Raw genomic sequence first — 25,782 nt, 5'->3', positions numbered from 1 at the left:
TGATAAATTGAACATAGAATAGTTCGTATCAATCAAAAACACGTGAGCCCTCTTTGGTTTGACCTAGCTTTTTACACTGTCCAGGAAGGGTCTTTATCACATCACTTCCTACAGCCGGCAGCCTTGGGAGAGTAGAGGACGAGCATACCTAACAGTTTCCACAGTTTACCACATGTTAGTACCTTGCCTCTTCCATGTGGGGGATAGTTTCTCAGGGAATATGGTACTTGCTGTCCCTCTCTTTCTGGTGATTATAGTATTCATAACATTCTCTCAATGCTTCTACTACTGTGCCATTTTCCAGAGCTTAAAAGCGCTTATTATATTGTAGGGTTTTCTCAAATTTTATTCTTTTTTCTGCACAACTAACTTCCCATGAAATAGACCTTACAGTTAGTAATGCCATGACAACAGGGAGGCCTGACTTGACTTAAGAGCTGGTTTCAGGAGCTAACCCAAAGTTTTTGGCACATTAATGTTTCCTGAAGAGTCAGGTGCAGGAGAGGCTCCTGAGAAGTGTTTATTTTGGAGGTGTTAACTCTCAGGCTGCCTTCTCTGCCAGCTTCCTGATGAGCATGATCAGTCCCTGGGCTCTGAGTGTTGATGATCTTACGGAGCCCTTTTCCTCTGGCTCTCTCGTGCCTCATTGTGAGAGGCAGGAGAGAGTCAAAGATGCTACTTCAAGCAGAACAAAATGCCAAGTGAACCAGAAACTGCAGGGAATGGAACTTCAATAACCTGTAGGGAGTTTACGGTGTGCCCTACAGCAGAGATGTGAAACGTGAAAATCCTGCCTGCTGTGCACACATATACACTCCCAAATCCATGAGTACATTCTAGTCTAATTCTAATTGTCCAAGTCACCAGACTCTTCATTATGGTATTTGTTAATCTAAACCCTCACCTTTGGAGACTGATGTCATCATAGGGTGAGGGTGGTAATACTCTTTAGGAAACTGTTAGGTGACTATTTTATTTTTTAGGAGAGAATCAATGAGAGGGGGAGATAAATCACAGTTGAAGAAGTCCACCTAGGAGCCAAGGTCTAGCTAAAAAGTAACACCTGCAGCAATAGGGGAGAGAAAGAGAGTCAATAGGGGAGAGAAAGAGAGTCAGACATGGGAAAGCAGGTATAGGAAAGAGAGAAAATGCTTTTAAACACCAAATAAACTTTTAAGTTTTAAGTCATCTTCAAAAGGCATATTCTAGAAAGTATACCTGTGAAGCAATCTAGAATTTATTTTAATAATGTCTACAGTATTTGTCATTTGATCACGTGGGTGTCCTTTGTCTTACTTGATGAAGACAGTGTATGAGGATAGTGCATAATGAGGCCATTTACATTCATTAATCCTATGATGCACAGACACATAGGGCATGTTTCTGTAACTCAGCAGGCAAATCTGAAGACAGGGACTTCAGGAAGTACATCTTAGGTTCCCTGATTTCCTATGGGATTGTGGGCTTGTCTCTTGAACTACCCTAATGTACAATACATGGAATAGGACATACAAGACATTTAGCACACATGTGTAAGATATGACACAACTGTGCTCTTTCTTGTGGTGTCTTGTGTGAAACAGGTTGGAGAATTGCACTAATTCTTGGAAAAATGCAGTAAGAATGGACTTTATCAGGCTATTTAAGAACATAGCAAGAGAGAGAACTTTGAATTAAGAATATTGGTGAGCTAGAGGGAGGACAGTAGTTGTCCTACAGCCACAGGGAAGTGCCCAGCATCACCCTGGTCAGCTCAGGGTCTCGTCAGCACTGCCTTGGGTCTAGCCCAGGCCTCCCAGAGCCACACAGGAAGTGGAATTATCCGCGTGGTTGTCTGGCCTCCTCCTGCTAGTCACTCCGAGCGGGTCAGATCAAGACCTCCGCAGGCAGAGCCTGTGGCTGGAGCTGCTCTGGCCTCACCGGTAAAAGCCTTGCTGCTGCCCCGTCTGCCTGGCCTTTGTAGAGACCCCAGCACACGCGCTGAGCATGCAGACCTTCCCACGACACCGGCAGGAGATACAAGCCCAATCGGGGCAGGGGGCAGGTTAGGGGTTTCCAATCTGGTGGCTCAAAACATGGGCGATCCTTATCCTCAGAAGCACAGGGGGAATGGTGAAAGCACAGACCCTGGGGCCCCACCACACCAAACGTACCAGAGTCTTGGGGAAAGCACAGGTGACAGGAACCTGCATTTTAAGAACTCTCCCAGGAGGTCCTGCCCTTTCAAGCAGGAATTTGGGTTTCCTGCCCTTACTGAACGGGTAAGGGAAGGTGATGGTGGTGATGATGATGGTGAAGCTGAGGATGGTGATAATGATGATGGTGATGATGATGATGGTGAAGCTGAGGATGGTGATGATCATGATGGTGATGATGATGATGGTGAAGCTGAGGATGGTGATGATGATGGTGGAGCTGAGGATGGTGATGATGATGATGGTGATGATGATGATGGTGAAGCTGAGGATGCTGATGGTGATGATGGTGAAGCTGAGGATGGTGATGATGATGATGATGATGGTGAAGCTGAGGATGGTGATGATGATGATGGTAGGACTCTTGGCAGCTGGTCTGCAGGACAAGCTGACCAGGGGCCCCTCCTCAGTGCCCCCAGTAGAATGCACTGGGAGAAACGCCAGCCTCAATAACTCGGGTGCAGCACCTCATTTTTGCCTGGCATATCTGCAGACAAAAATGTGAGGAAATGCTTTATTCCCACCCCTCAGCAGCACCTGCCACTTCTAAAAAGCACCATGAAATAAAAGATGCCTGTGTCTGGAAGCAAACCCCAGGGTGCATCCGAGACATATCTGTTTTGTTTTTCTAAACCCCCGGCTTTGCATGTTGGAGTCAAGGGCTGGGGAGGCCACAGCAGGTGCCCGAAGTGCAGAGGCGGGAGCCCAATGAGCTAGAACTGACCCTCTGTGGGGACCAGTGGGCTCAGCGGGATGGGGGCTCCTGCTGGGAGGAGGCTGCATGGTAGGGTTGGCCCTACATGCCTGAAGGGCCTCCCTCCAAACCCCGAGAGCCCTTGTCTGGGTCTTCTTGATGCCAAACCTTTCAAGTGGAAATGGAAAGATAATTCCAGCAGCTAAATGGACCACATTTCACAGTATTATGTGGGGGGCTGGGGTCATGCAGACCTGGTCTGATGAACCTCTCAAGAAAAATGAACAACTTCATGTTATTTTTTCCTCTTTCTCTTTCTGAGCTGGCGCGGGAGTGAAGGAACCCTGGTGTGACTCTTTCCTGGGAGGCAGGGCTGCGTCCACCGCTGGGGCCAGGCCCACCCCAACCTCTCACGCCAGGGAAGCACCTGGAAAGGTCCCGGGTACTTAGTGGATTCCACTCTCTTGCTTCTCATTAGACTTGGCTCTTCCACTTACTTTCCATGGGGGTGTTGTATGGACCAAATGTTTGTGTCCCTGCAGTTCTCATGTTGAAGCCCTAACCCCCGGGGAGATGGTATGAGGAGGTGGGGTCTTGGGGAGGCAATCTGGTTCAGATGAGGCCATGAAGGTTGGTTCACCTACAGGTGGAACAGAGTGTTGTCCCTCAGCCTCCACCATTCATTAGGAGCGGATCCCTCATCGCGCACATACACTTAATGGGTGGTCCACGTCAGGAGAGTTGCCTCATGCAGTTTCTGGGAAGATGTGCGTGCATGTGCATGTGTGTGGTGTGTATGCACAATATACACGCACATACTATCAGTAATAGACTTTCTTAGCTGCACACTCTTTATTACACATGGAGACACTGACCCTCAGACCCACACGAAGACCCCGCTGTGTCCTCGCTCTGGAACATGGCACCCCCCTGGCGGTGGAGGTGAGTGGGCCCGTGGGCACCTGCTCTGAGAAGTCCCAGAGGGCAGGTCTCACAAGGGGGTCAGCGCGAACTCTGTGGGTGATGCCAGCTACCCTGGGGAGGTGTCTTTGCTGCCTGGCATCAAGCTTTGTTAAAAAACTGAGTTTTAGCTGTAACCGGTTTGGCACAGTGGATAGAGAGTTGGCCTGCGGACTGAAAGGTCCCAGGTTCGATTCCGGTCAAGGGCATGTCCTTGGTTGCGGGCACATCCCCAGTAGGGGGTGTGCAGGAGGCAGCTGATCGATGTTTCTCTCTCATCGATGTTTCTAACTCTCTATCCCTCCCCCTTCCCCTCTGTAAAAAACAAAAACAAAAACAAACCAAAAAAAACTAAACTAAAAACAAAACAAAACAAAAACAAAAAAACCCTGAGTTTTATTCTCCCAAAGATGCAAAGAAGGCAAAGAAAGCAGCTTGAGTGTGCTGCCACTCCGTGAAATCCGGTCCCCGCCCTCTGTCATCCTGTCCTCCAGTTGGGCCGGGGAGTTTCTGACCGATTGAGATGGAGTGGGGACCCATGCAATGAAAGAGCTAACTTCAGATTTCACATCACTCTTCTCCCGTGACCTGGCTCTCGGACTGACCTCTGAGAGGGATGACTACACAGGACGGCAGATACCCGCTGTGTCCAGTGTCTCAGGGCCCGGCCACACCACACGCGCGGGGTCTGGGCACAGATAGCCCGGGCCCGAGGCCCCGACCCAGGAGAGCATGGGCTGGTGAAAAAGGTAAAAACGCTGTTGCTTACGGTCCTTGGTGATTTCGTAGGGCGAGTGGAGGCGCGCGTCTCCGCAGGGGGACGTGCTCACGTACAGGTGGAACAGGGTGTTGTCCCTCAGCCGGTAGCCGCCGTCCTTCAGCCGCATGAATATGGAGCTCTCCCAGTCCTCTCGCCGCTTGCTGGGGGCAGAAAGAGGCTGAGTCACGACTGTGGACCAGATGGACACGTCCTGATTGGGGGTGCTTTTGTCCCATTTTGTTGTTATTCCCCCGTTTTTTCCTCTTCACCCTTGCATGGAAACTTCTAGAGTAGGGGAAACCATGTGAAGGCACACACAGCAGAAACCCGTCCTGTCTGCCTCCCCCAGCATTCATCTCCGGGCTGATCTTCCCCCAAGCCCGGCTCTCGTGGGTATGCGTGTAAGCCTGCGGATTCACGCTCTTGTGGGCACTGTGGGTTTTGCACGGCCTGCATGGGCACCTCATTTCTGTTTACACAGAGGAAGGGAACTTTGAAGGAGGCAGAGCTCGGCTGCCAGCCAGTGAGGAACCCAGTGCACGGACCCTCTTGCTCTGCGTCCAGCCATGGCCAGGGGGCTTCTCTAGCACTGAGGGCCTGCAGCCTTTGAGGGCACGCCCTCTGCCCTGGATGCCTCCCACAGTCATCCCACCTCTGGCTCCCTGAGGTGTTGAGGCCCCACTGGGTGCTGAGCCTGCCTGCTCCCCCCCCGCCCCCTACACACACCACTGTCACCGGCACAGGCTCCCTATTCCTGCCGCTCTGGCTGCTTTCACACGTCCTGCCCCATTGGTGATGGATTCTGTTCTGTGGGATCTGAGCTCACACAGGCAGCACCTGGAGGCATCCCACCAGCCTTCTGCTTCCTTGCCTCTGCTCCTTCCATAGCCAGGCACCCCCTCACTCTCTCAAAACGCCACCCCCAACCTTGGAGCAAACGCAGAGCCTGGCTTGCTGGGTGGCTGTTCCTGACTTTCTTCAACCTTTGCTTAATCCCCCCCTCCCCGGGGGATTGGGGGGTGGGGTGGGGCTGAACCCCTGCCAGCCAGCGGCTTGGTGCCAGCATGCAGCCAGCCCAAGGTCCATGTGGGCCCTGTGCCTTCGGTGACACAGAAAAGTTAGGGATATCTGGAAATATTCCTGCTGGAGCTCTTGGAGATTTAGGAGAAACCCTTTCAACGTTTGGAGAGATTTGCAGCTCTGCCCCCCATGTTCAACTCCGGCCACTTCCACGGTAGGGCTGCAGCTCAATGCCAGGGTCAGGCATCGCTTCCCTGGGCTAGCCCGGCATGCTTCTGGCCCTTCCTGCCCCTGTGCGGGCACTGCACATGCCAGCGACATGCAGGAGTCACTCCCTGTGCCCCTGGCACCCCGAAACCTTGGCTTGGAGAAACGCCATCTCAAAGGATGCAGAACAGCTGGAGGGGCAGGAAGACGCGTTTCTGACAAAGACATAGCCATGAAGTCACGGTGACCAAACAGCTGGGCACAAGGCTCATGTGACCTGCAGTTCTCCTCCGTATTGTGGAGATGCCAGTGCAGGGCATCCTGGCGGCCCCAGCAGGCTGCCCAGAACACGGGACATCCCAACTTGGGAGCACCCTCCTCAGGGTCTGAACAGCCCTTTTCTTCTAAAAGCTCTTCTGCTTTTAGAAGAGCCCCCTGAAGCCATGCTCAGGGGAGTGGCAGGCAGGAGACAGCATCTAAGGCCCACCACCGGCCACTTCCGTCGTGGTGCAGGGTACAAGGTCTGGGAGTGGGCACACCGGGGCTGTGGGGTGCAGGAGGGGGCTGGAGTTGAACCTGGCTGAGGTTTCAGGTGCACTCAGAGCTGCTGGCTGGGACATGGGAAGTTGGCCTGGGCTTGACTGGTGGCATTTGAGCCCCGTGGCCCGGGATGGGATGAGACCTGGGGAAGGGAAACTGAAGGGCAGGTTGTCTCACAGCCCAGTGTCTGAGAGGAAGCAGCTAGTCTTGCAGAATAAATTCTTGCTCTGTAAGAAGTGTCCTTGGCTGAGAAATTGTCAGAATAGGAGACAGACACGGGCAGAGGCAGGTGCAAACCCTAGCGGTTCTGCAGGTTGCAGGTGAAATTCCTGGATGTACTGGAAGTGGGCCCCCTCTGAAGTGGGCACGACTTTGTCAAAATGGAGCTGGGGTGTTGATGTCATGGGCACGTCTGGAATGCAGTGGGCCAGGGAGCGGGGCGTTGCTCTGGGTAACAAGCACAGTCCCCTCCCTCAACTCCCTCGCCACCACTCTGCTTCCAGGAGGGACAGCGCCATCTCCCAGAGACGGGCTTTTCTGTGAGGTTTTCTTTCTTTGTAAAATGCAAGGCTAGTTCTGAGATGAGCAACTGGGAGCTGGTGGTGGAAAGAGTATTGCCTTCCCTTAAGCCCACAGGAAAGGGGCACCTTACGTCAGAGCTGGGGGCTGCCCCCTCGGAGACACCTCTGCACCCTCCAGACAGCCCACAGTTCCCATCATCTCCTTGTGTGTGGGGTTCGGAGGGTGAGTCACCCTGAATGACAGTCGGCAGGATGGGGAGCCATGGGGTGGCTGTAGCCCTCTTTCTGAACTGTGCCCTTGACCCTGCACGCACTCATGAATAGAGCATCGCACCAGCTGCCTATGCCTTTACAGCAGTGTGCTGTGCTGTCACCTAGAGACCCCCTGCCATGCACTGAACGTTTGTGTCCCCCAAACTCATTTGCTGACACTAGGAGGTGGGCCTCTGGGGGGTGATGAGGTCATGAAGGTGGGGCCTTAGCCATAATGGGATCAGTGCCCTTATAAAGAGACCCAGTGAGCTTCCTCACCCCTCCATGCTTGGACTCAGTGAGAAGACACTTCATAACCCAGGAAGAGGGTTAATAGACAGCGGACACGGAGGCTGCTGGCACCTTGACCCTGGACGATCAGCCTCCTTCTGAGCATCAGTGATTAAGGTCCCAAGCTGTGGTGCAGCCTGAGCTAAGATACCCTGAAGGTTTTAATAGAAAATGTCATCGGATGGAATGGGTGTGTGACAAGGCATGTTCCTACGTGTGGGTATATGTGTGGGGGGATGTGCACCTTGCAGATGGTCTGCTGCAGTCACGGTCACTCACGGGCAAGCAGGGGTTTCCTGGAAGGAGGCCCTAGAATCCCGGGGAGGTGTCTGCAATTTCAACGTTTGACCATCCTGTACAGCAACATTGCTGGCGCTTGAAGGATGCCACCCATCTGGGTAAAACGTGTGTAGTAGGGGCAGCCGTCCACCATGCCTGGATACAGGGATTAACACCGGAGCTGGTCGCCGGCCACCAGCCTGAGCTCACACCCAGTGCACACGCCCCTGGGACTAGCGCTCACCTGAGGTGCAGCTCCAGCTGCGCGTACAGGAAGTGGAGCAGCGCCCTCCGGGCCACGGTCTCTGCGTGGCAGTCGTTGACCACCAGGCCCTGGTCACTGATGTACTCGCCGCTGATGCACTTGGTCCCTGAGGACAGGACGACAACCTGAGCTTGCCGGACATCCAGGCCTGGGGGCAGAGAAGGCGTCAGTCAGAACACGGAGCGCTGCCTGCTCCATGGGGTGACTCCACTTTTCTCCCGTCCACCCCGCCCCCCTGCCTCAGCCGACCCAGGGGCCCGCCACCCTCAGCTTTGAGATCTGTAAGCGGCGAGCCTCCATGTTCACTGTACTAAACGGGGGACAGCTCAGGCCAGGAGCACCGCCCAGCTTCTGGGAGGCGGGGCTTCGCGGGGCTACAGCAGGTGCTGGGTGACCTGTGCCCGCCTAATTTCAGGACGGCACCGCCAGCTGAAATGCTCATTCCCAGAACTCAACTGACTTCTCAAACCAGGATCAGCAGGGGGACCCGAGGGGTCTCTAGCTGATGGACAGGGTCTTGGGAAGAGAAGGCAGAGGAGTCAGTGCAGTGACCAGCCACCAAACAAGTGATACAGGGCACTGCCACCCTCTACCTGAAGGGAGAGGAAGCTGGCGGGCTGCTGGGTTTTGGGTTGCAATTCTGAAGAGCTCAGGGCCCCCAGCCTGGCCACAATCTTTGTGATTACCCAGTGACTCCAGGGATCTTGCCACTACCTCCCCCTGGTCCTGTGGGCTGAGAATCGCATCCTAATGGAAAGATATGCTGATGGGAACATGCTGTGCACAGGATGGGGGAGGAGACCAAGAAAGGAGCAGATTCTGAGAGAACAGGCCCTGCCTGGCCTCCCTGAATCCTGCCCACCCATCCCAGTTAGTGTTTGCCTCTGAGGCTGCCTAGGGCTCCAGGCAACTTTCCTGTGCAAACTCAAGACCCCATAGAGAGAGATTGGGGGAGGAGGGGAGGGAGAGAAGGAGAGAGAGAGACATTGATGTGAGAGAGACACATGGATTGATTGCCTCCTGCATGTGCCCTGTCAGTGCTGGAGAGTGAACGTGCAACCAAGATACCTGCCCTTGACCAGGAATTGAACCCAAGACCCTTTGGCGTGCAGGCCGACACTCTACCCACTGAGCCAAACCAGCCTGGGCAAGTCCATGTAATTAGATGGATTGCCTGGGGCAACTGGAGTGAGTAGCAGATTCTATTTTCTGGTGCTGCCACCTGATGTCAAGAGAATGTGGTCAGGCCACCCTCAGCCAGTTGCACCTTTAACAGACGTCTGCGGCCTGCTGGGCCCCACTCCATGAGTCCTGCAGACCAAGCACATGCTGGAGTGAACCTTCCGTGTCTAATGACATTTACTTCTCCAAACGCCAGACAGAGCCGGGCAGGTAATAAGTTCCTTATACATGCATGTTGCTCAGCTGAAAGTTCTACCCTGAGAGCTTAGTTCAAAAGCCTACAAGCTCCCGGCCATTCCCACTCCGCACAGCCGGGCTCTTTCTGTAGAGACAGAGCGGAGAGGAGAGAGGAGAGAGGGCCCACTGAGCACTGCAGGTGGGAGGAGGCAGGAATGGGGAGAGGAGGGTGGACTGAGCCGAAGTCCGCTCCCTTGGTTGTGTCAGGGGCTGGCCCGCTATGTGTGCGGTGAGACCGCCGGGCAGATGGACGAGAGCTGCACAGTGTCGCTTCCTGTCTGTCCAGGTCCCTCCTTCCTCGGTCCCCATTTCTGTGGCCCTGAAAACCGCCTGGGTGTGGGCTGGGTTGGTCGCTGCTGACCCCTCTCTGCTGAGTCTGGCCACATGGAGACCTCAGGAAGCAACTGGACATTTACCTCCCTACGTCTCGGTCACAAAACAGCAGCCACGAGCTATGCTGCTGTAAGACAAGTGGAAACAGAATACAACGACCCCCTTGTGGAGTCTTCCCCAGGACCGGCCAACATACATAGAAGGAGCTCAAAACGCAGCTGCTCCCCTTTCCACAGGGCCCGGCCCTACGGCAGTGGCTCCCTAGGTGGACTAGAAAGACATTTGTCCATGGCACCTCACTCCAGAGGGAGCCACATTCTAACTGAAATGCCTACCCAGTGGCACTGTGGAGAACTAGCCAGTGAGCAGCTGTCTTGACAGAGAAATCCTTTTACAGATTCCAGCTTCATTTAAGCAGGTCTTCAGAGTAATGGAAGTTAACATTTACAACTACTTCCTGAAGTTTTCCAGCATGCAGATGTCTGGTGCACCTGCGGTATAATTTCTCTACAGACAAGGGTTTGAGACCTGGCCCCGCCTCTCCTGGGGCTGGTCCGCTTCTCCGCTTTGGGTTCTGGGGAAATTAGAGCTGCTGGAAACAGAAACGGCTTCCCCTTCACCCCTCATTAGTCCGTGCTCCGCTTCACTCCAGGCGCTGCCACAGTCGTGACAATTTTGTGGCCCAAGAAATGCGCTATTTGCTCATCCGCTCTCTGTTAACCCGCCTCCTGGGTGCCAGCCCACCCTAAGGAGCAGGAAACACTGAGGGGTCTAAGACACTGTCCTGTCCTTCAGAGGATTTGTCATGAACTTAGGGAATGACAGAGACAGACATGTCTACAGGTAAGTTACTGTGTGATACCTATCACTAAGTGCTGCACCCAATGTCACTAAAACCGGAGAAGGAGCAGCGGGTAGGGGGGTGGAGCTGCCGACATGGGCTCCCTGGAAGCAGAGACTGAGTCAGCGATTCCTGGGCAGTGATTTATTGAGAGGGTTTCCTCAGGAGGAACCTGGAAGACAAGCATGGAGACAGGCTAGGATGGGGATGAAGCCAGGCAAAGAGAAGGTGTCACTTGGGTTTCATTTCAGCTGATCTGATAGAAAACTCTGGAATGTGCAGGGCGCCACGGAGGCACCCTGCTGTGGGGGAAGGTGCTGCCTGCTCCCCCCCCCCCCCCCCCCGCTGGGGAGAGGGGCGAGGTCAGTGAGGAGCTGGGAGTGGCACCTACTAGTACACAGCCTGTTGCTACAACTCAGCTACAACCAATGGAACTCAAGTTGGTGTAGAAGCAGGACTCAGCACACAGAGGTTAGTGGTTATTTCTCTTCCCATAAAATGGCTATTGAGACTAAAACTCTTATGCTGACAACATGAGGAATGGTCACGGAAAATATAAACACGTTGATTGGTATAGAATAAGTATAAAAAGTGATCAGAGCTCCCCTCCACCCCCAAAGCACTAAGCCATTAGTTTCGTGGGAGATTTCTACCAAGTAGCAGACGATTCTAAGGCCACCTGATGTGTTTCAGAGCCTATGAAGATGAGGAAAACTTTCCAATTGTTTTATTATAAAACTAGAGGCCTGGTGCACAAAATTTATGCAGGGGAGAGGGGGTGTGTGTCCCTCAGCCCAGCCTGCACCCTCTCCAATCTGGGACCCCTCCGGGATTGGGCCTAAACCGGCAGTCGGACATTCCTCTCACAATCCAGGACTGCTGGTTCCCAACTGCTCCCCTGCCTGCCTGCCTGATTGCCCCTAACTGCTTCTGCCTGCCAGCCTGATCACCCCCTAACCACTCCCCTGCTGGCCCAATTGCCCCTAACTGCCCTCCCCTGCAAGCCTGTTTGCCTCTAACTGTCCTCCCTGCCAGCCTGGTTGCCCCTAACTTCCCTCCCCTACAAGCCTTGTCACTCCTAACTGCCCTCCCCTGCTGGCCTAGTCACCTCTAACTTTCCTCCCTTGCCAACCTGATTGCCCCTAACTGCCCTCCCTTGCCAGCCCAGTTACCCCTAACTGACCTCTCTTGCCAGCCTGGTCCCTCCATCTTCCCTCCCCTGCAGGCCTGGCCCCCCACAACTGCCCTCCCCTGTAGGCCTGGTCCCCCCCAACAGTCCTCCCCTGCAGGCCTGATTGCCCACAACTGCCTCCCCTGCCAGCCATCTTGTGTCCACATGGGGGGGGGGGGCAATCTTGTGTGTTGGAGTGATAGTCAATTTGCATATTACCTCTTTATTATATAGGATGCCTATATTATCTTGTTTAGAGTGAGACTAAACAAGGAAGAAAACTACAGATGGCCTCAGTTATGGATATTAAAATTTTAAAATATCGACCACCAAGCATCAGGGGAAAAAAAGCAATGCTGAACCACTGTGAGGTAGGTTTATTCTGAAATGCAAAAATAGATTATCTTAAAAAATTCAAGTGTAATGCAAAAATATGATTATAACCACAGACAGTGAGAAAGCACCTTACAAAATCCAACAACTACTTTGGATAAAAACTCAATAAATAGAATAGATGATTGTTTCCAATGTGATTTTTTATATATACACACCCACATCTACACATACAGGGTGAGGCAAATGTAATTTTACACCTGTTCATATGGGAAATAATACAATAATTAGTAAATAACAATACAAGAATAAACTCTATGTTTCACATACTCATAACTGTAAACCTACTTTTGCTACACAAGAGTTATACAAATAAACACACATGTATAGAGATACATACATAGAGGTAACACACATATGTAAATTATATATATATGTACATATATATATAAATACATATATAGGCACATATATTTTATGTAGGATGGTGCACAGGCACACACACACACCCTGCATCATGCTTAATGGGAAACACTAGACAGCTTTCTACTGCACTCAGGAACATGACCAGAATGCCCACTCTCATTCCATTACTTAACATCTCCTGAAGCTATTAGCCAACACAACAAGAGAAATTCGAGGTACGATAATTGCAAAGGAGCTGGTAACACGATCACTGAACACACTGTGATTGTACATGTGGAAACCTCCAGAGAATGCAGTTGAAATGCTGCTGGAAACAGTCAGGGAGTCGATGAGGTGGCAGGGCAAGTTAATATACAGAAATCAATAGCTTTCATATCACACCAACAACTAGTGAGAAACCATAAAGGAGAAACGACTCCATTTATAGCAGCAGCAAAGAAGGGAATAGGAAGAAGTTTAACAATAAACAAGCAAGAACCACAATGAATAAAACATTAAAACCTGATGGAAAGATACCAACAAAACTCACACAGACAGAAGACAGGCCACATTCCTGGACTGGAAGACTTGACACCCTGGGTCCTCTCTGAAGTGACGACGAGGTTAGGGTGACTCCAATAGGAGCAGCATCATGGGCTTTGTTTCTGGCAAAGACAGCCTGCTTCAGAGCATGGGTTTGTTTTGTTTTTTGTTTCTGAGCCACACAAGCTTATTCTAATGGGTCACCCAGGGAATTCTGAAGACAAGCCCCGAGTAGACATCAAGCAGGTGATAAAAGCTCAGTGACAAGTCAAGCGGAAGGAAGCAGTGAGTCCAGAAATCCATGTGAACTCATGCAGGAATCTAGTGTGGGGTAAAGTTAGCTACTTCTCAACCGGAGGGGCAGAGATGCTCTTCCATGAACGCTGTCTAATAACCGAAGAACCACCTGACAAAGCATCGTCACCTTACACCATGTCCCAGGGTAAATCCCAGTGGATCAAAGGTTTAGATGCAAAATATGAAAAACTATGCACAGAGGGTAATAGCGGTTTGTTCATTATTGCCAAAACTTGGAAGCAACCAAGATGTCCTTCAGTGGGTGAATGGATAAACGGTGATATGTTCAGTCAATAAAATATTGTTCAACATGAAAAAGAAATGAGCTATCAAGCCACGAAAAGACATGGAGGAACCTTAAACACATGTTGCTAAGTGAAAGAAGCCAATCTGAAAAGGCTGCATACTGTATGATTCTAACTCTGTAACATTCTGGAGAAGGCAAAACTCCGGAGAGTGAAAAGATCAGTGGTTGTCAGGGGTGAGGTAGGAGATGAACAGGGGAGCACAGAGGACTTTAGTGCAGGGGAGCCACTCTGTGTGTTACTCCAATGGTAGATACTCACCATTATTCATCTGTCTAAACCCCCAGAATGTACAACGCTAAGAGTGGCCTTAATGTAATGGACTTTGGGTGATTTTAAAAAAAGTTGTAACTATAGTAGAAGAAAACATGGGATAATTTCTTTATAAATTTGGTGGGTGAAAGACCTTTCTAATTATAATTCAAAGTCCCAAAGCAGTAAAAATTGTTATATTCAAATGCATAAAAAGAAAAACTCTGAGTGCACAAATATCTTAAAGGAGTAAAAAGACAATTAAAAACTGGGAAGCCTTGCACTTTATATCACAAAAAAAGCACTCTTTCTCAAATATCTAAAAAACGTTTAGAAAAAAAAATACCCCAATAGAATAATAGGAAAAAGCTATGTAAAAATAGTTCACAAAAGAATATATAAAATGGTTCTTAAATATATGTAAAAATATTCAACTTCTGATAAAACAAAAAATATATATACATAATCAAGTTAAAAATGCAATGAGATATAATTCTTCATCTCTCAGGTTGGTAAGCATCTGAAAGTTTATCAATGTGCAGTTGAAATGGCTGTGGGGAATCATCTCCCTGTAACTAGCTGGCAGGAATCTAAATGGGTAAAGGACATTTGAAGGATAATGGAACCGTATCAGATTACAAATGAATACACCCTTTGATCCAGCAATTCTCTTTCTGGGAGTTTATCTTACCCATATACCTGCACATGTGAAAATGATGTGTGTACAAAGCTATTTGCCTCAGCAACATTTGTAATCCTATATAATAAAGAGCTAATATGCAAATGGTCGTCATGCCCTCATGCTGTCACGCCATAATGGCTCAGACACTCAACACTGGGGATAGAGGAATGGGGACCAGCCAGGCACAAATGAGCTCTTGAGAGAGGAATGGGGACCAGCCAGGCACAAATGAGCTCTTGAGAGAGGAATGGGGACCAGCCAGGCACAAACAAGCTTGCGAGAGAGGAATGGGGACCAGCCAGGCTGTGGCCTGGGAGAGGGACAAGATGCCCGCCCCGTGGTCCCAGGCGCCAGTGCCTGTGGCTGTGGCCCAGGTGAAGCTGCCCACCCACAGTCCCCTGAGGCTGCGGCTAGCTCAGGCAAAGCCGGTCTGGGTCCTGGGTGCCTGCGGCCGGCCAGAGGGAGGGAAGCCTGGGTGCTGGGTGCCTGCAGCCGGCCAGAAGAGGGAATCCTGGGTCCCAGGTGTAGGGCCAGGCAGAGGCGGTTAGGCACTATCAGTCCAGCAGGGGAGCAGTTAGGGGTGATCAGGCAGGCAGGCAGTGGTGGTTAGGGGTGATCAAGCAGGTAGGCAGGTGAGTGGTTAGGAGCCAGCGGTCCCGGATTGTGAGAAGCAGTTGGACATCTCCTGAAGGGTCCTGGATTGGAGGAAGTGCAGGCCAGGCTGAGGGACCCCCCCTCCCATGCACGAATTTTGTGCACCAGGCCTCTAGTAGCAGTTAATACAAATGACCTGAATGCCCATTCATAGGGACTGGTTAGAGTATAGATATCTGTCCCCTGGGCTTGTGGGGCTGTAAGACAGGGCAGAGACCTTCTCTATAGACGTAAGACGATTTCTAAGATACATTATTATTATTACGTAGAAAAAGCAAGTTTCAGAGCAACATGTGTAATAGCCTACCTTTTGTGTTGAAAAGGGGAAGAGAAGAACATGTGTATTTCTTGCACAAGTGTCAAGACTCTGGGAGGGTGTCTGTCAGGGTCTGGGACTCTATCCTACCCATCAGCTGGCAAGTCAGCCTGTTACCATCTCATGGGTGCAGGAGGAAGACACGAGTTCCTAGGTCAGAGGTAGGGGCCATCATTACTCACAGCACAGCAGGTGGCCTGGGGACCTTCATTTTGCCCTGATGCCTAAGCCCAGGTCTCCTAAAACTGAAGGCAAGACGTAGCAACTGCAAATAAGTGAGATCATGTGACATTTGTCTTTCTCAGATTGCTTTATTTCACTTGGCACATAGTCTTTAGGTCCCTCTATGCTGTCCCAAAGAGTAAGAGATCCTTCTTTTTTTTACAGCCGCACACTATTCCGTTGTGTAAATGTACCACAGCTTTTTTTATCCACTCATCTACTGATGGTCACTTAGGCTGTTTCTAAATCTTAGATATTGTAAATAACGCTGCTATGAGCATAGGGGTGTATGTATTCTTTCTGATTGGTGTTTTGGGTTTTTAGGATCTATTAAAATAAGATCCAAAGCATAAAAGTCATTTTGAAAGAAAAGAGAAGGAGCAGTACTAAAACCATCTATTTTTTTTAATGTGGCCCAGTGCAAGCTCTCCATCCGACCTTGGCTCCTTGGAAACTTGGAAGCAGTGGGCCACTTTCTGGCCTCGTCAGGCAGCTGCCAAACTGCTTTCTCTTTCAAAAGTACAATATGAGCCCTAGCCAGTTTGGCTCAGTGGATAGAGCATCAGCCTGCAGACTGAAGCGTCCCATGTTTGATTCTGATCAAGGGCACGTACCTGGTTGCAGGCTCTCCCTGGGCCGAGCCCTGTTCGGGGCTCATGCAGGAGGCAACCAATTGATGTGTTTCTCTCACATCGATGTATCTTACTGTCTTTTCCTCTCTCTCCTACTCTTTCTGAAAATCAATGGAAAAAATATCCTAGGGTGAGGATTAAAAAAAAAGTATAATATGAGGCATGGAACAGCCTGACATATCTCAATGTGGGGTTAGGGAGGGACAAGAAGAGATGAACCAAAGAACTTATATGCATAGCCCATGGACACGGGCAATAGGGTAGTGAAGACCTGGGAAGGGGTAAAGGGAGGGGGGAATGGGAGGCATCTGTAATACTATCAACAATAAAAATTTATTAATAAAAAATGATATAGCAACCAGCGTCAGAGAAACAAATATCAAAACAATAGAAATTAGAGACAGAAAACCATGGTCTTTATCCCCCTAGCAGATGGTCTGAGAGTGTGGTGTAGAATGAATTCCAGATCCCTGTTATCCAGAGCTGTGCCCGTTGGGTTTAATGACACACAACTTCCCTTCCACAACCTATCAGCTCAGCGTTGGGAAGCCTTCCTCAGTAGTCAGCCTAAGTGACCTCCAGTTCCACTCCCTTACTCAGGTCCCCAGCCCCTGGTGGTTTGCAGCCTGCGAATATTTGCAGAGTACTACCTGCAGTTTCACTTCTAGGCATTATTTGTTGAAAGTCTGTGATTCTTAGTCTTCTCCTGTGAATCCATTCCTTCCTCATCTAAGTTGCTGTTTATCTTCTCTAAATTTCCCCTAATTAACTGCAAATAAAGTGGCCTAAAAAGTGCCTCACAGGCAGGTCTGGTCTGTGGGGACTGCCTGGGCCAGGACTGAGGACGGTGTTTTTACTCTGGACAGGGGAGGTTTTCTCCCGCTCAGGTTCTCATTTGTGGCCGTCTCCACAGCCCGAAGACACCAGTGGCCCCCAGGCCTTCTGCTCTCTAAGTGTTGCAAACGGGTGGGTTTTAGGAGGACAGTAAGTTATGTGTGCATTGCCCTGTGAATGAAGGACGATATGTCTGTAAAGGGCATTGGACCACGAGATGGGCTGGGTCTGACCGTCCCCAGGCACAAGGTTGGGGTTGGATAACCATGTCTCTACTTGCTTGAGACTTTGGTCATGTGACCTTATCCATCGTCTCATCTGGAAAATGGGGACAAAACTGGTGCTACCAAGGTTTTGAAGATTAAAGAAAATCATGTCACATGTTTAACATGTGGCTTTCCGAATAGCATAACAATGCCATCATTTTAGCTGTTAGTACTGCATGCCCTGCAGTTCCCCTGTGATCACATTTGTCTTCCTTATCTGCAGCCAGACCTTTTTCTGTGACTCCTATTGCTGAAATGACAGTAAAGGCCACATGTGCTTTTATTACTTAGATGGACTATAAAGCTCACATTCTTCATCTGAGAACAAGAGGGATTGTTTGGAGCAGCTGGTAAACAGAGCGCGGTCAGAGTTTAAAAATAAATCTGACCGTGGCGCTGGGCTACAGGCGCAACCAAAATCGGTCACGAGTCTCCCTGACAGCTCCCACCTTATCATCTCAAGGGCATATATTTATCTATGTCACTCACTCACTGTGCATTGAACACCCAACTTATTGGAGGGAGTGGGGATGCAAAACTACAATCCCAAGGCCCCTTTTGGCAGCTTGGCTGACAGCTGGGGAAGTGGGCAGGCACACTAGAGAGAGGGCCCGCAGTGCGACGCAGGCTGTGACACGTCGGCAGATGCTCCTGAGGGGATGGGTGATGGGACAAGTCAAGGCGCGTCTTATAAGCAATTGGGAATCAAAGACGGTGTTGAAAGACCCTTGAATGGCCAGTTGTCCGAGGGATGTGGTCTCAGTGAGTGAGCTGTGTTTGGCTAAGTGCAGGGTGTCCCCCTGGCTTGGGCTTCTGAATGATCTCAGATGCCTACTTAGGTAGGTGTCTGTGTGTTTGTGGAGTACGGCCAGCGCCCGGCACCTGATGCCAGGACCATGGAGGGCGGTACCTGGACCAACCACCTTCCCTCTCAGTGCCTCATCCTGGGAGGCGGGGACAGAGCCTCCAGGCCTGCCTTTGCCGGCAGTAAGATCTGCTCCAGGCATGAGAGACAGGAAGCTAGTGTTGGGTGTTTTTCTAAATTCGCCTGGTAGACGAATCTCTTGCACATTTAGGAACCAGTGATGTGACACTGATCCCCATGAACGTGAAACCCCAAGACTGGAATGAAAATCTCTTTGGAGGATCCTGAAAACCAGTCTCTGAGCAATGTTTCCAGGTGATTCAGGGGTGTGGTACGTGAAAAGGCAGGTGCAGAATTTTCACTCTTTCGACTGGCTGTTCAATGCCGTAGGGACAGTTTGGGGACAGGTGGTTTTGCCTGCAGGGGAAGCTTTGGCTAAGCATCGGAAGCAGTTTTTTTTTGACATTGCGCGTTTGCACGTGTAACTGCCCCGTTTGGAGTTCACCAGATTCAGGGGCGCCTGCAGAGAGACTTGGCTGTGTGGGGGCCCGTGGAGACACGCTGTTTGCTGTCTCCACGTTTTAAACGACAGTGAGTCCTAAGTGCTGACACTGGTGGGTTTTGTGAGTGAGCCGTGAGCCTGGGTTTCTAAGTGGCCCTCGGTGGTTAGAGCAAGTACAGAATCGCTTGTTCATTACTTTCCTTCAGAAGGAGTGGCTCCCTCCTCTGGGGTTGCCAGCTTGGTGAGGCCTGAGAGTGGCCCGCTGCTCTGAGGCCCACACGGGGCCAGGGTGCGATGGAGCGCTTGCACTGGGCCACACGAAAACATGGATGGTTTTAGGGCTGCTCCTTCTCTTCTCTTCCAAAATGGCTCGGCTTATTTTGTAAATGGAGCTCCCCACATAACCTGAGGAGGAGTGAGGGACAGTGGGCATGGTTGAGTCTGCTGTGTCAGGTACAGACCGGACATGCTGCTCACCCCCCGGGACCGGGACTGGGACCGGGACCGACAGCTCAGAGCCACCGAGGAGATGCAGAGACAGTGGAGGGACGGACACTAACAATCACTCACGCATCCTGACCCGCGTGAGGGGCTGACTGGTGGATGTGTTCCCCTCATGGAACTGAGCTCCCTAACTCAGTGGGGTTTAGGTAAGATGAGAGGTGAGCATGGGGGAAATCTTAGCAGAGGCTGTGGGGGGCTGATGGCTGTCCCAGAGGTTTCTGGGAGGTGCACCCCACGACACAGTGACTGCATGTGCCTGAGGGAGGCAGGGGAGGTGGGGGCTGAACATGGGGTCTAGTGCCAACACAGAGAAGTTAACAGTCACATTTCAGCCATTGAGTTGACTTTGTCTACCTGATAATAATGCGTCTGATGCACTTTCCCTAACAAATTAATTCAACCTTTCAAATTTTCACTTTTGGGGTCAGGGATGGGTCAGACCCACTGCAGTCCTACTTCCTGCCCCACGGACCAGTCTCCCCTCTTCTCATCAGAGCTGAGGACTCAGGTGGTGCTCACTATCAAGTCAGTGACAGGGGAGTGGAGGCTGCCGTGAGATAGGCACCTCTCACTATCAGCCGCTTCCCTGGGCACGGGCCAGCCCCTCCCTTCCTGGTTCAGTCAAGCTCTGACCAGGACGCGGGGCAGCAGCACTTTGGGACAGGAGGAGAGAAAGCCAGGTGAATTACAGACGTGAAGCCACGAGGGGCCCGACGGGAGCCAGCAGCCCCCAGCGGTGGCCAGCCCGCCAGCTATGTGAGACTAATAAGGTGGGACTTGGTTTAAGACGCTGCTGTTCTGCCATCGTATGTCCCATTACTGATAAACTTCCGAATACAAGAACTTCAGGCAAGACAAGGCAATCGCCAGAAGACGGAGGTGGCCAGGGTCGCTTCCAAGGAGGTTCGTTATCAGTTGTATCCCCAAACGCAAACATGGTGACTTAGCATCTTGTCCCCCCAAAATAGGATGACAGGAACTCTGCAATCAACTCTTTATCTTCCCAGGTGGACTGGCCGAGCAGACGCGCCCCATTAAAAACTTATTCTTTTAGGTCAAAGGGACAGGGATGCAGCCGCTGATGTGTGATAAGCAGCATGACTGACAGGATGCCTGGCTGGAGCTGAACCCAGAAATAATGAGAGTGTGAAGCAGAACTCATGCATAATTCATGAGCTAAATATTTTAAGTGAGGAGCCTTCCTCTTGGCAAGTGGTCACTGGAGGATCTCCGTGTAGAGGAAGGAGGCTGTGGGACATGTTTGAAAGGGTGCAAAGGGGGAATCTCATCAGCCCCTGGATCCCGTCTCTCCGACGGGCACTTCTCTGATGACCCCCTGGTTCGGTCTCTTCTTTTCTCTGTGAGACTGAGGTTGGGCACAAGTGTCTGGTGTCCATCGGGTTGGTGACTTAAAACACTCTTTGGTTAATGGCAGGTACTACAGGCAGGTGTATGTGTGCTCACCCCCTCACCCCTCATCCCTGATCCTCTCCCTCTCCTGACTCGGCTGACGGCTGGCTCGTCCTTTTATTGGACCGTTTTCAGGAATGACCCCAGAGCTGACTCCTCACCTTCAGTGGGAGCTAATGTTTCCTTCCTTCCTCACCTTCAGCCTGAGGGATCCTGACCTGGGCAGCACAGGTGGCAGCCCCCTGCCCCAGGCCCTTTCTGGTGTGTGTCCAGAGCCCTCCTTCCTGGAGAACTCCCAAAGCCCAACACAGAGGAAAGAAACCAGGTGTAGACACAGGGGTGTGTAGGGAAGGTGACAGGGTGTAGACATAGGGGTGTGTAGGGAAGGTGACAGGGTGTAGACAGGGGAGTGTAAGGAAAGTGACAGGTGTAGACACAGGGGTATGAGGAAGGCGTGCCCTGAGTGGACACAGGTGAGAGAGGAAGATGAGGTGTTGGTGTAAAGGCCCTGGGTGAGACCCTGGATTTCCTTGGTGTGATTCCCCGTGGTCTGAATTGGGGGGTCAGAGAGCAGCACCACTTGCTCCTCCAGTGTTTGCTGCACAGCAGGGCCACCTACTGCATGTTGATTCAGTGACAATTTATTTTTTATTTATTTATTTTTATTTTTATTTATTTATTTTTTAAATATATTTTATTGATTTTTTACAGAGAGGAAGGGAGAGGGATAGAGAGTTAGAAACATCGATGGGAGAGAAACATCGATCAGCTGCCTCCTGCACATCTCCCACTGGGGATGTGCCCGCAGCCCAGGTACATGCCCTTGACCGAATCGAACCTGGGACCCCCTCAGTCCGCAGGCCGATGCTCTATCCACTGAGCCAAACTGGTTTCAGCAACAATTTAAATATACATAAGAAAGGAGTAGAAACCATGACCCCCAGTGCACGTGTCTGGAAATCCAGAGGATGTCAAAGGGCTACGGCTGTACCCAGCTTCACATTTGTTTGCTATTTAGTCCAAGTCCTACAGAATATCCTTGTTACATCTCCAGCCATACACGGGGAAAGATAATTGACTCTTCCTAAAACAGGTAACAGGCAAGAATTGTCCTGAGCTCATTTTCTTTAGTCCTTCCTCCCTCCCTTCCTCCCTCCCTTCCTTCCTCCCTCCCTTCCTTCCTTCTCTCTCTCTCTTGCCCTCCCTCCCTTCCTTACTTTTCTTAAAAAATAAAATACAGTGTTGAGGTTATTCCCCCCCCCCCCCCCCATAAAACCTTTGGGCAGTTAAATGCTGGGTTATGACTTAATGATCAGGAAAACATTGAAGTATTTGAACAGCTTTGGTGGGGGTACCTGATCTTGAAAGAATCCAGGAAAATATTGTCTTCCCTTTTTTATGTATTTTCTTAGATGCACTTCCTTATTGAGGAGGAATAAATTAAGGCATTTTGTGAGGATTTTGCCCTCTCTTGAGCAGGTTTATTTTCAGTGACATTGATCAGCCCCGTGTGAATTATTCTGGACTAAACTACCATTTATCTCTCCATGAGCAGGAGGGTGTGTGTGTGTGTGTGTGTGTGTGTGTGTGTGTGTGTGTGTTGGCCAAATGTCCAGTCAGGGACTGATTTTAAGGAGGGACGTTTAGTATATACAAGTCAGCATCCATGTGACACAGGGTAATATCTATTTTGCGTTTTGTGGTTTTAACAGATTTACAATCAATTGTGCATCCTACTCCTTGTTCGAGGAGCGACCCTCATGAATCTGACACACCCACTTCATGTGTCTCTGTCCCCACTTAGTAGTCATTAAGATCAGTTCCTTGAAATCCACATGGTCATTCACCGTCTCTGGGTCCAGCACGAGTTTTGGTTCAGGGCTTCCTGTTCAGTTCACTTTCCCACTCATCTGCCCCATCCATCGCCACTGGGCGTAAATAAAAGGACACTGCTTCTGATTTTATGGCTAAAGTAATTAATTACCAGTCATTCGAGAAGGGGGAAAGTTGAAAGATAGAGGTTCTGGAATATTGGGGGGTACAATCCCCGCACACCCCTCCTCTAGGCCCCTGTGAAGGTGGACTTTCACAGGCGTCCTCCTGGACTGAAAAGAGACATGCAGCTGCATTGTCAGGTGCAAGTGTCCGTGGAGAGGACACCTGACTGGAAGCAGCCTCTTAGGGTGAACAATGGAGAGTCTTAGGCTGAAGGAACTGGGGGAACTGCCTGAGACAGTCAGGGGTCTGATGGGAGGGTTACCTCACAGGCAAAACTCCCTCATTGTGGCTCTGAGTGGTCCCTCGCCAGCGGCCAGCGCCTGTGCACCAGCCCAAGGACCTGTCTGTTATTGACAGGGAGACCAGCCAGGCAGCCTTCCCGTGTGGGTGACAGCTTGTTGGAGAAAGTGACCATTTCGCACACCTGGAAATCCATGCCTGGTCCCGTGATAATCAGTCTAAAATTTTATTCCCAGTAAGATTATCCAGACAAGAATCCTATGCAAGATGGAAGAGAAGGAATGAGCATGAAGAGGGGGCGCCTGGCCGCAGAGGAAGCACAGCCCCCAGGGCAGGGGGGAGTGAGGGATTTGCCAGCGAGTCACCTTGGAGAAATTGAAGGAGGCATGGCATCTATAAGACAAGAAGAGTGTCCCTTAGAAAAGGAGAAAACTGAGGACAAGAGAGATGTCTTGAGCAATAAAAATAGATTGCAAAAATCAGGGGGGAAAGGGCAGTTTAGTTGTCAGATAAATTTAAGAAATTTCTAATAACACAGAGTAAAAATAAGGAAGAAAAGGTAAAAAAATGGAAGATTTATTCAGAATATCGAGAATTCCACAAAAATGTGTATGGAGGAAGAAATTGATCAAAGAAACCGTAGAAGGGAAAAATGCACAAATAAGCAGCTAAACTAATCAGGGTGGGTAAATGGCTCATCCCTAATTTATGAACAGAAAGTGAGGATGGGCCATCTGAACTTGATAGTGTAAGAAATAAAGTTTAAGAATTTATCTAAAAGTACAAATATCACACATAAACAATGAAAAGCACAAAATTTTAACAGTGTGAGTCAGCAGATAGCATTTAGAATTGAAAATCCAGAAATGCAGAACCAATATAGTATTTACGGTCACGAGAACAAAAGTTGAAAATTACTAGAGGTTCCTGCCTCTGAGGAGCGAAGGGAAATGAGGAGTAGGGGGATAATATTGTTTTTCATTCATAGTCTCTCCTGCTTGAATTTTTACCACATGACTGCATTATTTTAATAAAAATAATTGTTCGTAAGTGTACTTTTTTGCTATCATATTTGTCATAATGTCTATAAATTGGTCTGAGGCTCATAAACAAAATGGATGTTACATGAACTAATTGATATGAGTGAATTAGTATCTCACCAAAAAATGCAGGGGCGATTGTATTATTTTATTTAAAAATAAATGTAATTTTGTAGCATTGTTTTATATATACACTGAGTGGCCAGATTATTATGACCACCTGACGTTTGTAGGCAAATTAGCTATAATTTCACACTGAAGTTGCTAGAGGGCCAGACCATTATAAATAGAGAAGCAGGTTGTTTACCATGACAGTAGAAGTGATTTTTTTTCTGAAGATATGGGTAAACAATGCAATTTAACAGCCTTTGAAAGTGATATATATATATATATATATATATATATATATATATATATATATTAGAGGCCTGGTGCATGAAATTCGTGCACAGGAAGGGGGTGGTCTTCTCAGCCCAGCCTACACCCTCTCCAATCTGGATTCCTCTCACAATCCAGGACTGTGGGCTCCTAACTGGTCCCCCTGCCAACCTGGTCACCCCAAAATGCCCCCCCCCCCCCCACTGGCCTGGTTGTTCCTAACTGCCCCCCCTGCCAACATGGTCGCTCCGTATTGCCCACCCTGCTGGCCTGGTTGCCCCTAACAGCCCCCCTCTCCTGGCCTGGTCACCCCTCACTGGCCTCCCTGCCAGCCTAGTTGTCCCCAACTGCCTCCCTGCCAACCTGGTTGCCCCCAACTGCTCCCTGCCAGCCTGGTTGCCCCCAACTGCTCCCTGCCAGCCTGGTTGCCCCCAACTGCCTCCCTGCAAGCCTGGTTGCCCCCAACTGCTCCCTGCCAGCCTAGTTGTCCCCAACTGCCTCCCCACCAGCCTGGTTGCCCCCAACTGCCCCCCTGCCAGCCTGGTTGCCCCTAACTGCCCCCCCCCCCCACCAGCCTGGTCGCCCCTCACTGCCCCCCTCTGCTAGCCTGGTTGCCCCTCATTGCCACCCCCTACTGGCCTGGTTGCCCCCAACTGCCACCTCTGCTGTCCTGGTGGCCCCTCACTGCCCCACCCTGCTGGCCTGGCCGCCCCACACAGCCTGCTGTTCAGTCATTTGGTCGTCCCTCACTAACCCCCCTGCCGGCCTGGTTACCCCATGCAGTCTGCTTCTCAGTTGTTTGGTTGTCCCTCACTAACCCCCCTGCCGGCCTGGTTGCCCCTAACTGCCCCCCCCAGCCTGGTCGCCCCTCACTGCCCCCCTCTGCTAGCCTGGTTGCCCCTCATTGCCACCCCCCTGCTGGCCTGGTTGCCCCCAACTGCCACCTCTGCTGTCCTGGTCGCCCCTCACTAACCCCCCTGCCGGCCTGGTCACCCCACTCAGCCTGTTCGGTTGTCCCTTTGGTTTTTTCAGATGTGATGGCCCCTGGCTCTTTATATACATAGATATATTAAGACACATCGCTCCATCTCAGAGAGTCTTAGGAATTTGCTTGAATAACTGAACTAGAGTTAAGATTAAATGGAAAATCAACTTTAAGTAAATAAATGTTTCTATTAGTAATTTTGCCCATTTCCCTCTAATATCTTTTTAATCAACATGTTTATTAAATCTTCTCTTTATAATAGGAAAGTAAATTTCAGCAATTCTTCAATATTCATAAATTACTAATTAGTGACGCTTACCTTGTAAAATCTCACTTTCATGTAATAAATTTAGTTCATATAGATAAATTGC

The 25,782-nt window shown here is 50.2% G+C and overlaps 1 protein-coding gene across 1 annotated transcript in view; it reads right to left on the bottom strand.

Moving 5' to 3' along the window:
• Nucleotides 1-25,782, bottom strand: part of ADARB2 (adenosine deaminase RNA specific B2 (inactive)) — a 154,998-nt gene that overhangs the window by 47,677 nt on the left and 81,539 nt on the right. The window contains exons 4-5 of the mRNA XM_036342469.1: nt 7,964-8,132; nt 4,619-4,770 (exon numbers count right to left, since the gene is read on the bottom strand). Coding sequence (XP_036198362.1) covers nt 4,619-4,770; nt 7,964-8,132 — 321 coding nt within the window. The remainder of the gene's footprint in view (nt 1-4,618; nt 4,771-7,963; nt 8,133-25,782) is intronic.

Source organism: Myotis myotis, unplaced genomic scaffold, assembly GCF_014108235.1.
Source record: "Myotis myotis isolate mMyoMyo1 unplaced genomic scaffold, mMyoMyo1.p scaffold_m19_p_1, whole genome shotgun sequence".
In the NCBI taxonomy this organism is placed as follows: Eukaryota; Metazoa; Chordata; class Mammalia; order Chiroptera; family Vespertilionidae; genus Myotis; species Myotis myotis.
Note: the sequence above shows the minus strand (reverse complement) of the source record. Positions and strands in the feature narration are given on the sequence as shown.